The sequence below is a fragment of the Nansenia antarctica genome (genome assembly GCF_963989245.1).
Source record: "Nansenia antarctica genome assembly, chromosome: 2".
NCBI classification, from domain to species: Eukaryota; Metazoa; Chordata; class Actinopteri; order Argentiniformes; family Microstomatidae; genus Nansenia; species Nansenia antarctica.
In genome coordinates this window covers 74,151,480-74,163,250 of record NC_137675.1, presented here as the reverse complement: position 1 = coordinate 74,163,250, position 11,771 = coordinate 74,151,480, and the positions used below count along the sequence as shown (strand labels likewise).

Genomic DNA, 11,771 nt, shown 5'->3' with positions numbered 1-11,771 from the left:
TTAAGCCCATAAACAGCTAAAATGACAAAAATGTGTCCAAATATATGTGGGCCTATAACTGTTCTTCTCAAAAGTAGCACTCTTGCTTTTGAAACATTTATTTGCTCACTTCTGCAGAATGTTGGTAGGAATCTGATTTGCGTATCATTAATGAATCTATCCCTATGGTCACCCTTCAGGACCACAGTTTTGCAACATTAACATAACTGCCTAACTTATAGTACAGCGGCTAAGCTCTCATATTATGAGGAATTGTGCACTTTTTGAAGAAAGCATGACATTTCTACCATAGTTAGTACATACCATAAGGTTTATTTTCAGATGTGGAGGGAAGTCAGATTTGACCCCAGAGGCCCGGGAGAGGTCAAATTCAAGATGGCCGCCAGGCCCTGTGTCTAATGTTCAAACACGCTTAATTTTGGAACCAAACAGAGTAGAAAAACACTTTAGGTGTCCTTTCCAACTAAGTTAAGGATGCCTATTCATTTGGTGATACTTTTGAGATTGCCAGAATTCAAGAAAATGCATTTAGTTCAAGGTCTATGTAAAACTTTACCTCAGAAAACACAATTAGTTGTTCTCTTTTATTTATGAACTCTGTATTTATGAAAAAAATACTTTTTTATTGCCCTGCATTATTCAGTTATTAGTTATTATTTACTGGGATGTGTGGTTATTTTATTTATTCCTGCTAAGCACAGCGTTATCAGCAGATGGCCCTCTAGGGCACCAGTAGCTAACGCCAGTAGAGTAGAAGACAGTACACTCCGTGATAGTGCAGTATGCACGAGACAGAGAGCACTTCTGACTAAATATCAACAGGTAAATATAACAAGTAAACTGACTTACTATGAACAGACAATATTAGTACACTTGAGTAAAGCCTTAGTTCCTAACTGTAACATGCAAAGACATTGAATTTGATTATAGCCGGGAATGAGTTTGCTAGCTAGCTATGGCAGCGCTGATCAAAATAATTCTGCTAGATAAACTAGTGTAGGTCTGTTATTAGTCTTTTTATTACTGGTTTCAAAGCAAGTTTCAGAATAAGAGTCATAGTACCGAAATGTTGTAGTAAATACATTTTTGATTGGACAACACCTGTCACGCAAACACTTCCAAAGAACAAGTTGCCACTGTTCAGTAGGCCACCTGTCAAGATAAGGTCAAAAGACAAGGGACAACTTGCAGTACTGAAGAGTGACTGTGGTCTCTTTTCAAGGCTGTACATCTCCTGTCAAACACGAGATGGAGATATCCAACATTTCTTCTCCCATGAAAACCAGGCAGCCCCACCAGCTCTGTCAACTGGAGGAAAACTTTGGGGTTAAAGCAGATCTACTTCGCTGCCTGGAGTCAGATCTGCTCGAAGACAATAGTGTGCCGGTGGCTGATGCAGTAATTCTCGATGGTGCAGCTGTGGTTCAAATGCTAAATCCTAGCACATCAAGAACATTTCAAGAGTATGGAGAAACAGTGTTTGCACCATACATCTCTGCTCAACTTCAGAAAAACACCCAAGTCAACCTTGTCTAACGCCAGTAGAGTAGAAGACAGTACACTCCGTGATAGTGCAGTATGCACGAGACAGAGAGCACTTCTGACTAAATATCAACAGGTAAATATAACAAGTAAACTGACTTACTATGAACAGACAATATTAGTACACTTGAGTAAAGCCTTAGTTCCTAACTGTAACATGCAAAGACATTGAATTTGATTATAGCCGGGAATGAGTTTGCTAGCTAGCTATGGCAGCGCTGATCAAAATAATTCTGCTAGATAAACTAGTGTAGGTCTGTTATTAGTCTTTTTATTACTGGTTTCAAAGCAAGTTTCAGAATAAGAGTCATAGTACCGAAATGTTGTAGTAAATACATTTTTGATTGGACAACACCTGTCACGCAAACACTTCCAAAGAACAAGTTGCCACTGTTCAGTAGGCCACCTGTCAAGATAAGGTCAAAAGACAAGGGACAACTTGCAGTACTGAAGAGTGACTGTGGTCTCTTTTCAAGGCTGTACATCTCCTGTCAAACACGAGATGGAGATATCCAACATTTCTTCTCCCATGAAAACCAGGCAGCCCCACCAGCTCTGTCAACTGGAGGAAAACTTTGGGGTTAAAGCAGATCTACTTCGCTGCCTGGAGTCAGATCTGCTCGAAGACAATAGTGTGCCGGTGGCTGATGCAGTAATTCTCGATGGTGCAGCTGTGGTTCAAATGCTAAATCCTAGCACATCAAGAACATTTCAAGAGTATGGAGAAACAGTGTTTGCACCATACATCTCTGCTCAACTTCAGAAAAACACCCAAGTCAACCTTGTCTGGGATGTATACCTACCTGCCAGCCTGAAAGCCTCGTCCAGACAGAAGAGGGGAAAGGGCAGCAGGAAAAGGGTGGCTCCTCCTACTGTGATGCCTAAGAACTGGATGGACTTCCTTCGATGCAATGAGAACAAAACCGAGTTGTTTTCTTTCCTGTCACGCAAAGCTGTTCATCTACCTCTAGCACAGGGCAAGGAACTGTATGCAACAGATGGAACTGGAGTCTTCTGCTCTCCTACTGAGTCATGCTTGGCCTGCCTTGCCCCATGTTCGCTAAACGAGTGCGACACTCGTCTACTTCTGCATGTGGCAGATGCTGTGCAGAAAGGTTGTAAGAAGGTGACCATACGTACCGTTGATACTGATGTGGTGGTACTGGCTGTGGCTTCATTCAGCAAAATAGCTCCTGATGAGCTGTGGGTTGCCTTTGGTGTCGGGTCAAGCTTATGGTACATAGCTGTTCACCAAATGGTTGCCACAATGAATCCTACACAGTGCCAGACTCTAACAGTCTTTCACGATTTCACTGGGTGTGACACTGTCTCAGCATTCGCTGGCCGAGGAAAGAAGACTGCCTGGGAGACTTGGTCTTTCCCAGAGGTCAATGATGCTTTCCATGAACTCCTGTGCATGCCAAGTGAGGTCAGTGAAGAATCAAAGTTACTGCTAGAACGATTTGTGGTGCTGATGACCGAACCAGTGAGAGCACGGAGGTGAATGATGCCAGGAAACAGCTCTTCACACAGAAGTCCAGAACTTTAGAGAACATTCCTCCAACCCAGGCAGCCCTCAAAGAGCACTTCAAGCGCACTTGCTACCAGGCCAACTGTTGGAACCAGGTACTGGTCCTGGATCCAGAGATGCCAGAGCCATCTGACTGGGGCTGGACAAAGGAAAGAACTGGGTGGCAGCCGCTCTGGACCACGCTCCCTGAAGCATCAAAATCGTGCCATGAATTAATCCGCTGTCGCTGTGAGACAGGGTGCACTGGATGGTGCAAGTGTGCCAAAGTTGCACTTAAGTGCACTGATCTGTGCTTTTGTTCCCCTCATGTCTTCCCTTATATCCCCTTATGTCTTCCCTTGTCTTTATATCCCCTCGTGTCCTCCCTTATATCCCCTCATGTCCTCCCTTATATCCCCTTGTGTCCTCCCTTATATCCCCTCATGTCCTCCCTTATATCCCCTCATGTCCTCCCTTATATCCCCTTGTGTCCTCCCTTATATCCCCTCATGTCCTCCCTTATATCCCCTTGTGTCCTCCCTTATATCCCCTCATGTCCTCCCTTATATCCCCTCATGTCCTCCCATATATCCCCTTGTGTCCTCCCTTATATCCCCTCATGTCCTCCCTTATATCCCCTTGTGTCCTCCCTTATATCCCCTCATGTCCTCCCTTATATCCCCTCATGTCCTCCCTTATATCCCCTCATGTCCTCCCATATATCCCCTTGTGTCCTCCCTTATATCCCCTCATGTCCTCCCTTATATCCCCTTGTGTCCTCCCTTATATCCCCTTATGTCCTCCCTTATATCCCCTTGTGTCCTCCCTTATATCCCCTCATGTCCTCCCTTATATCCCCTCATGTCTTCCCTTATATCCCCTCATGTCTTCCCTTGTCTTTCGTCGGTTTGTCGTTAGTTTGTTAGTTGTGTGTACTTTGAGTTCTGTGTACAATTTTGTTTTGGAAATTAAGCACCTTTTTGCATCCTTTGCCTGCCTATGTCTGCATAGTGTGTACTACTCCTCTACACTAACCATAACAATAGTGTCAAAATGGAAGCAAAGTTTCATGTAATCATGTAATTTCAATGTAATTTGACCTTGACTTTGACCTAATTGCATTTTCTTGAATTCTGGCAATCTCAAAAGTATCACCAAATGAATGGGCATCCCTAACTTAGTTGGAAAGGACACCTAAAGTGTTTTTCTACTCTGTTTGGTTCCAAAATTAAGCGTGTTTTAACATTAGACACGGTGGACTGGCGGTCATCCTGACTTTGACCTCTCCCGGGCCTCTGGGGTCAAATCTGACTTCCCTCCACATCTGAAAATAAACCTTATGGTATGTACTAACTATGGTAGAAATGTCATGCTTTCTTCAAAAAGTGCACAATTATTGTGCTAAGCCGCTCTACTATTAGGAGTGTTTTGGGTGATATCTTTGTTCCTACATACTAGAAGAAATATCTTAGCAATATCGTAGCAAATGACCCGAGCCGTTTTTAATGTTTCAGAAGCTGCTGTGTAAACATAATTGATATTAACATAAAAAAATACCTATTCATGAAAGCTTTGGTTCCAAGGATATGCAGTTTAACCAATACAGGATGCCATTTAGGTAATTTAGGCAAGTCTGACAGAGCTAATTCCACCCTAAGTGTTGTTTTCTATGTTTCTAGGTTCATTGGCCCTAACCATGCCATTATTAGTCAAAGCTGGAAAAACAGATAGGAAATCAATCCCAAACATTATATTTCTCATTCCAGTGTCTTCTTGTTCTTTTTGGTTGCAGGTACCACAGGGTTCCTCTGGGGCTTGGCTTTGGTCTTGGTTGGTTTAGCTTTGGCCTTTACAAGTTTGGCTTTCACTTTGGCCTCCTTGAGGACACTTGGTTTGCGTTTGCTCGATTTGGGGGCTTTGGGGTTCTTAAGGGGCTTGCCAGGAGGGGCACTCTCCCCTGGACAGCTCTTGAAGGCGTGGACGTCTCTCACACTCTGGCCCGAGAGCTCAGGAGGGTGACCACAGGTGGCTGTTACCTTCAGGGTGACATTCTCCATCCACCTGACGAGAGAAGGAGGGCACAGTGGTTAGGGCCAGAGAGAGAAGGAGAGCACAGTGGTTAGGGCCAGAGAGAGAGAGAGAGAAGGAGGGCACAGTGGTCAGGGCCAGAGAGAGAGAAGGAGAGCACAGTGGTTAGGGCCAGAGAGAGAGAAGGAGAGCACAGTGGTTAGGGCCAGAGAGAGAGAGAGAGAGGAGAGCACAGTGGTTAGGGCCAGAGAGAGAGAGGAGAGCACAGTGGTTAGGGCCAGAGAGAGAGAGAGAGAGAGAGAGAGAGAGAGAGAAGGAGAGCACAGCGGTTAGGGCCAGAGAGAGAGAGAGAGAAGGAGAGCACAGTGGTTAGGGCCAGAGAGAGAGAGAGAGAGAGAGAGAAGGAGAGCACAGTGGTTAGGGCCAGGGCCAGAGAGAGAGTGGGTGTGTTCTTATTTATTTTATTTTATTTAACCAGGAGGTCCCTTGAGATTAAAATCTCTTTTTTCGAGACCTGGCCAGGATAGCACACCAGTACAAGTACAAGCCTACAAAATTGGAGAAAAACCATAATAAAAATGGGACAACAGATATATATTATAAAATCCATTTTAGGAATAGCATGTTACACAATTCTTAATCAGAGCTTTGAACTCTCCCAGTGAGACAAGATTTTTAAGATGTAGTGTGTTCTGGAGGTTATTCCATGACCAGGTTATTAAGCTGTAGTGTGTTAGAGCAACCCTCTAGTGGCTTTGTAAATAGAGATGTACCAGTGATGCTGTGTCCTTAGGCTTAATGAAGGCCAGGAAACCAGATCGTAAAGTACATAGTGATGTGTACGGGACAATGAGTTGGATATAAAGTGTAGAGAACTGTGTCTAAGCTGTCTCAACAGGCCTAGCCAGGTCAACTCATGCCAGTGAAGCTATGGCACTGGCAACCAGTTGTATGCCTAGGTTGTGTTCAGAAGGGTGACATGTTCAGGATGGTAAAGATACTGTCAGGTATGTTGCCACCCAGAATGACATGATACTGTAGCTAAAGGGTAGTGTGCTGCATGTATCTCAAAAGCCAGTGTTGTTTTCAGTGATGAAACAATTCATTCCAAAGAAACTTTATTTAACAACTTCCATTTCAGCAAATGTGTAACATTCCTAATAGACAAGCAACATTCTCAAGAAATAGCTTGAAAACCCCCACTTGTTTTCAAGAATGACATATGGATTATAGTAGTTCACACCATTCACAAGGCTGTTGGAACATTGAGATTTATTTATAATTTACAACAACATTGCAAATTCAACTTAAAAAAGGTTTTCCCGCTAGCCTAAAACAGTGACATGGGGAAAATGGGGGTAGATGTCTTTTCAGATTTTACAATTAAAAATTTTACAATTTACAACAACATTGCAAATTTAACTTAAAAAGGTTTTCCCGCTAGCCTAAAACAGTGACATGGGGAAAATGGGGGTAGATGTCTTTTCAGATTTTACAATTTACAATTTAAAATTTTACAATTTACAACAACATTGCAAATTCAACTTAAAAAGGTTTTCCCGCTAGCCTAAAACAGTGACATGGGGAAAATGGGGGTAGATGTCTTTTCAGATTTGTCATTAAGTGGATCACACAAAGGGTAACAACAGTAAGGATGAAACTTGAGGAAGCCCAACCAATGGTCCAAAGTTTTTCCCCTAGTGTCCATATCTGCATGAGAGAGAGACAAGGGAGAGATTCAGTCAATCAACACAAGACTCAACCACAATCAAAAATGTATGAGTAGCAATTACATTACACTTCAGGATATAGGTATTTATTATAGGTAATAATAATAATAATAATAATAATAATAATAATAATAATAATAGGTATTATTATTCCACAATCCACAGGCCCCCCCCACCCTACAACACCATTTACAATCTATTTTCTCAGATAGATTACGAAAAGGGATTATACTCACTTTTTAAACTCCCACTCCCTGTTGTCTAGAGGGCACACCTGTCTGGTCTTGAGCCAACGGGAGATACAGTGAAAATGGAAAGCATGCTGATGGAGAGAAAAAATAAATATATGCATTTCAGAAAATCAACTGCAACTCTGACAATATACAGTACACTCTTTGTACTGTGATCATCTAAGTGGATACTGTAGTATCAAACGACTATTTCTAAGCAGAAAAATATGAATGTAATGGTCAAGTACAGTGCTTGATGTGGCATCGTTCCCTCTACGGGACAATCTGTGATCAGTTTGAGCATATCTGCAAAACCATTAAGTCTCACTCACATTGCAGACTCCCCAGGCTACTGTGCACTCCTCAGAGGTGGCAGAGGCCTGGTTTGCCTGGCACTCTATGCCTACAGGGATACAAGTCATGTTAGAACGTCATCCACTTATTTTAGGTCAGCCCTGTACAGTCAAATATACTATCTATTGAATACTCACAGAGATCCCTAATGTGATTCCTACAGATAGCACAGTTGTCCACCACAATGTCCCAGGCCCAAAGTCCCACTGCATTCCACTGTCGAAAAGAATAGTCAGAGTAAATAAGTGACATTCAAGTACAATCACTACGAACCACAGTAAGTTGGCCTGGAAATGCATGATGTTTGTGAGTTGTTTTGTGGGGATATGTTATGACAGGCAAGTAATAAATGACAAATTAAACGTATATCTGGGCCCAATCGTTCAAAATTGTTTATCTGGATCAGAATACTTGGGAGTTTTCACTTCCAATGATGTCAAGAACCACAAGTGTGTAATCACCTCTCCTAAAGGGCTTGTTGCCTGCTTGGGTGTTTTTTTTTGTTTCGCTTCAGCATGGTCCTTAAGATTCATAATCTTAATTTCACTTGCTCTGTGGTCCTCTTTTGGCCAGACTCAATGGTATTCACATTCTGGGTTAGGGTTAGGGGTCATTTCAACCCAAATGTTTTTTTTCTTCTTTTTGTTAGTCACGTCTCTACCGTTACTAGAATTAAAACTTGCTACTACTACTACTTCCTAATACTGAGGCACACCCTCCAGCAGTGTGTGGGTTTCTGCAACAGTGAAATTAGGTCCTTTGAGTCCATGGTTCCACCTCTTTGGTGTAGTGAACATAGAGTTTATAGGCCTTGGCCTTGCCATTGAACAAGCCAAAGCACATCTGCTAATTGATGTTTAATGGGTGTGTGTTTGAAAGGACCAATTACATAGCCATCTCATTCAGCCTTTCTCAGAGGAATTACAGAGAGGCACTGACATGGCAGGTACTGTCCATTGCCACCACCGTTTTGGTAGGAAAGGATACCATCAAAGGGTAATAGGTAGCCTAATGTCTACTTTATCACTATAACAGTTAAACAAGTCAACTGCAAAATATAAATGAATGTACAGTACCAGTCAAACGTTTAGACACTTCAATTGAATAGGAAAGTGTATCCAAACTTTTGACTGGTACTGTATATTACGGTTTATTGCAGGCAGTTAAGTGATATCTAGCCATGACCATACTGCCTAATCGCATTTTGGGCCTATTGATTAAGGCAAGTAGCTATCCAGCTAGCAGCTATTTGCCATTGATTTTCGCAAAATGTCAGTGCTTCTACATGTTTTATACATATTTTTGCCTAATCACGTTAGATTTCGCTGACTAGTGAGTTTAGTTTTGTAGTCTAGATTGTTAAGCAAACGGTTAGCTAGCTATCACCCAAACAATTCAGTGAAACGCAGACTCATCATCCGTCATAATGATGAGTCATTGTCTCTAGCTAGCTCCTCCCGCTAGCAAGCTCCTCCCGCTAGCAAGTGCGGGCTTGCTGTTACCTAGGTCATCAATGAAGGGTATAGTCATCAAGTTTGTGTTTAAAAACAGATAGATTCTCTACCTTGGTCACTTCAAAGCGTTTCTTGCTTGCTCCGCTGTTTGTGCTACTTGTGTCAACATCCATAGCTGCCGCCATCTTGAGGTATAGTGCAGGTGTAGTGCTGAAACACAACTGTGTACATTTCAAGCCTGCAAACTGCGACACTAACCCTCCGGTTGTGTTCCCGGTCAAATCTGACCGAGAGCAACTTTCATCAATCATAAATATTGTGTTTTACATTTGATTGCCTCAAGGCCTTATGATATCCTCCACACTAGGCATTTGAACATATACAATTGCTGACTAACCACTGGCATTGAATTTCGAGGTTTTAGTCAACTTTGTAACATCGGTGGGGTTTCTGGTCAAAAATGACCGCCATAGTAAATTAATGGATAACACAAGTTGTAACAAGCTACAACATTCCAGGATGTATCAGACCTGTTCAAATCCCTCATATATAAAGTTTGACACATTTCAAACTAAACAATTAGGTGTTTGTTATGGGAACCCTTCTCTTTCCCGTGCTTATATGCCCATCCAGTTATTCAGATTAACCAATATTCTACATTGTTTATGCCTCATCAAATTTTGCACAGTATATGTTGAGATGTTGAAGAACTGATCCAATGTGTTGTTTGGCAGAGATATATAGAGTTTCAGGGCAGTGGCGATTCTAGAGATTTATACATGGGGTGGCAAGCAGATATTTTAGCGTGGCCATAATTTGTGGCCATCTTAATATGTGATTAATATTTATGTATATTTATCATCCCTTATTGCCTGTTCTACATATATAACTAGTGTGCATGTGTACGGGTTTCTCTCTTATCCAGTAAATTATTACAAAGACATAGGTTTGTAGGAGTTTTTTTTTTTTTTTTTTTCCATAACCCACATTTTATTATCTCTTTCATTCGGAGACAATAAACAAGGAACATGAATAACGTCTGCTGAACTTGATCGTCAGAACAAACATAATAAGAATGAGAGGTTTCATGTCCAAGCAAGCCCTTGAACTCATCCATGCATTTGTTTCGAGTAGACTTGATTATTGTAATGAATTAATTCATAGTTAACTATACTAACTCTAACGTTAGCTAAACAGTGAGTAAAAGCTGTATCTGTGTAGCTAACGATAGCTAGCGAGCTAAATAGCTAGCGAACTTAGCTAAGTGGTAAACAGCTGAACTGCAAAAACGTCTTCGCTTCATAACTCGACAAATAACGTTACACTGATGAACAAAACATTCATTCATTTACTAAACATATCCATTAGGTAATGAATTCTAAACGTAATAACATAATTAGTTAAAAGCACATTTAACATTACCTGAACAGGCTCCACGAGACTGACAGCTCAGCGGGCAAACTCAAATCTGTCACGTGACCCAGGGTGCAACCATTTGGGACGGAGGGGTGGAACACTGAGTTTATTTTTCAAACTTGAGAATTTGAGGATTTTACACTGAATTCTGATTAAAAATTAAAAAATAAAGATCCAATAATAATAATAATAATACAACAAATGATATCAGTTGGTCTGTGTAACTGGGGTGGCAAGTAGGGTGGCAGGACCTTTTTCAAGGGTGGCAGCTGCCACCCTTTGCCACCGTGGTAGCTTCGCCACTGTTTCAGGGTGTAACTGGCCTTCTTATTTGAAATTCTCAAAAACGGAAATGAAATATTCAATTTCTACTGTGTATTTAGTCACATTACAGTAATTTGGTCATATCTATGTTCATTTTTTAACATCTCACAGGTCTCAGCTTTCACCAAGTACCAAATTTAGCAAATTTGACTATGTAGTTTTGGAGATATGAAGCAGTTAATCAGACCGGTCTAATTAGACTGGGAACACCAATGATGGGGGGGCAAACATGAACACAACCGGAGGGTTTTTGACCTGGTAGGGTGTTCCATTCAACCATACCTCTATATAGCACTGCATGTTGTTTCGACTTCGTTTTAGTTTTTGGAATTGTGTAGTTAACCCTGGTGGCATGTCTGGTGGGGCATGTGTGTGCATCAGAGCTAAATGTAAGTATAAGTATAAACAGATTTAGAATTCAGTTTTTAGAACATTCATCTTTTTTACAAATGAAAGTGATGCTTTTAACCTCTCATCAACTTTAAGCCAGAAGAGTCGGTCATAAATGGACTGATTTATAGAGCGCCTTATTCCAAAGTGCTTTACAATGGCTTCTCATTCACACACACATTCACACACCAATGGTGGCAAGCTACCATGCAAGGCGCTGGCCCGCTCATTGGGGTTAAGTATCTTGCCCAAAGATGCTTCGACATGTGGCCAGCCGGGGCTCACCGATCTGCCAACCTTGCGATCATTAGACGCTGGCTCTACCTCCTGCGCCACATGCATGTTGTTTATATTTGCTCTCATTGTGCACTGCAGGGCAAGCCGAGCTGCTCTGTTCTGAACTTGTAGCTTCCCTAGATTTGCTTTAGTAGCGCCTGACCAGACCACCGGGCAGTCATCTAATTGTGATAAGACCCTGATGCTAGGGTCTGCAGGACATGTTTAGTCAGATGTGGTGTTAAAAAACAAAAACATCTCTTGTCTACAGATGTGTTTCTCCCCATTGTTTGCACCAGTGAGTCTATATGTCTTGACCGTGTTAGTTTACAGTCTAAGATTACACCAAGAAGCTTTGTTTCCTGTACTTGCTCAATAACAGCATTATTCATTACCAGATTCAGCTGTGGTTTATAGCTTAATGAGTGTTTTGATCCAAATACAATGCTCTTAGTCTTAGATATGTTCATGACAAGTTTGTTTTCAGTGATCTAGTTAAATACTATCTGCAGCTCTT

At 41.6% G+C, this 11,771-nt stretch overlaps 1 protein-coding gene across 1 annotated transcript; it reads right to left on the bottom strand.

Moving 5' to 3' along the window:
• Window positions 1–4,809: 4,809 nt before the first annotated feature.
• LOC308150591 (E3 ubiquitin-protein ligase RBX1-like) lies at window positions 4,810–9,033 on the bottom strand (the record flags this gene model as incomplete). Its single annotated transcript, XM_080523406.1, has 5 exons — window positions 4,810–5,113; window positions 7,047–7,132; window positions 7,373–7,443; window positions 7,532–7,610; window positions 8,959–9,033. 5 exons carry the CDS (start codon window positions 9,031–9,033, stop codon window positions 4,810–4,812), a joined length of 615 nt encoding a protein of 204 aa, XP_080379532.1.
• Window positions 9,034–11,771: the final 2,738 nt, after the last annotated feature.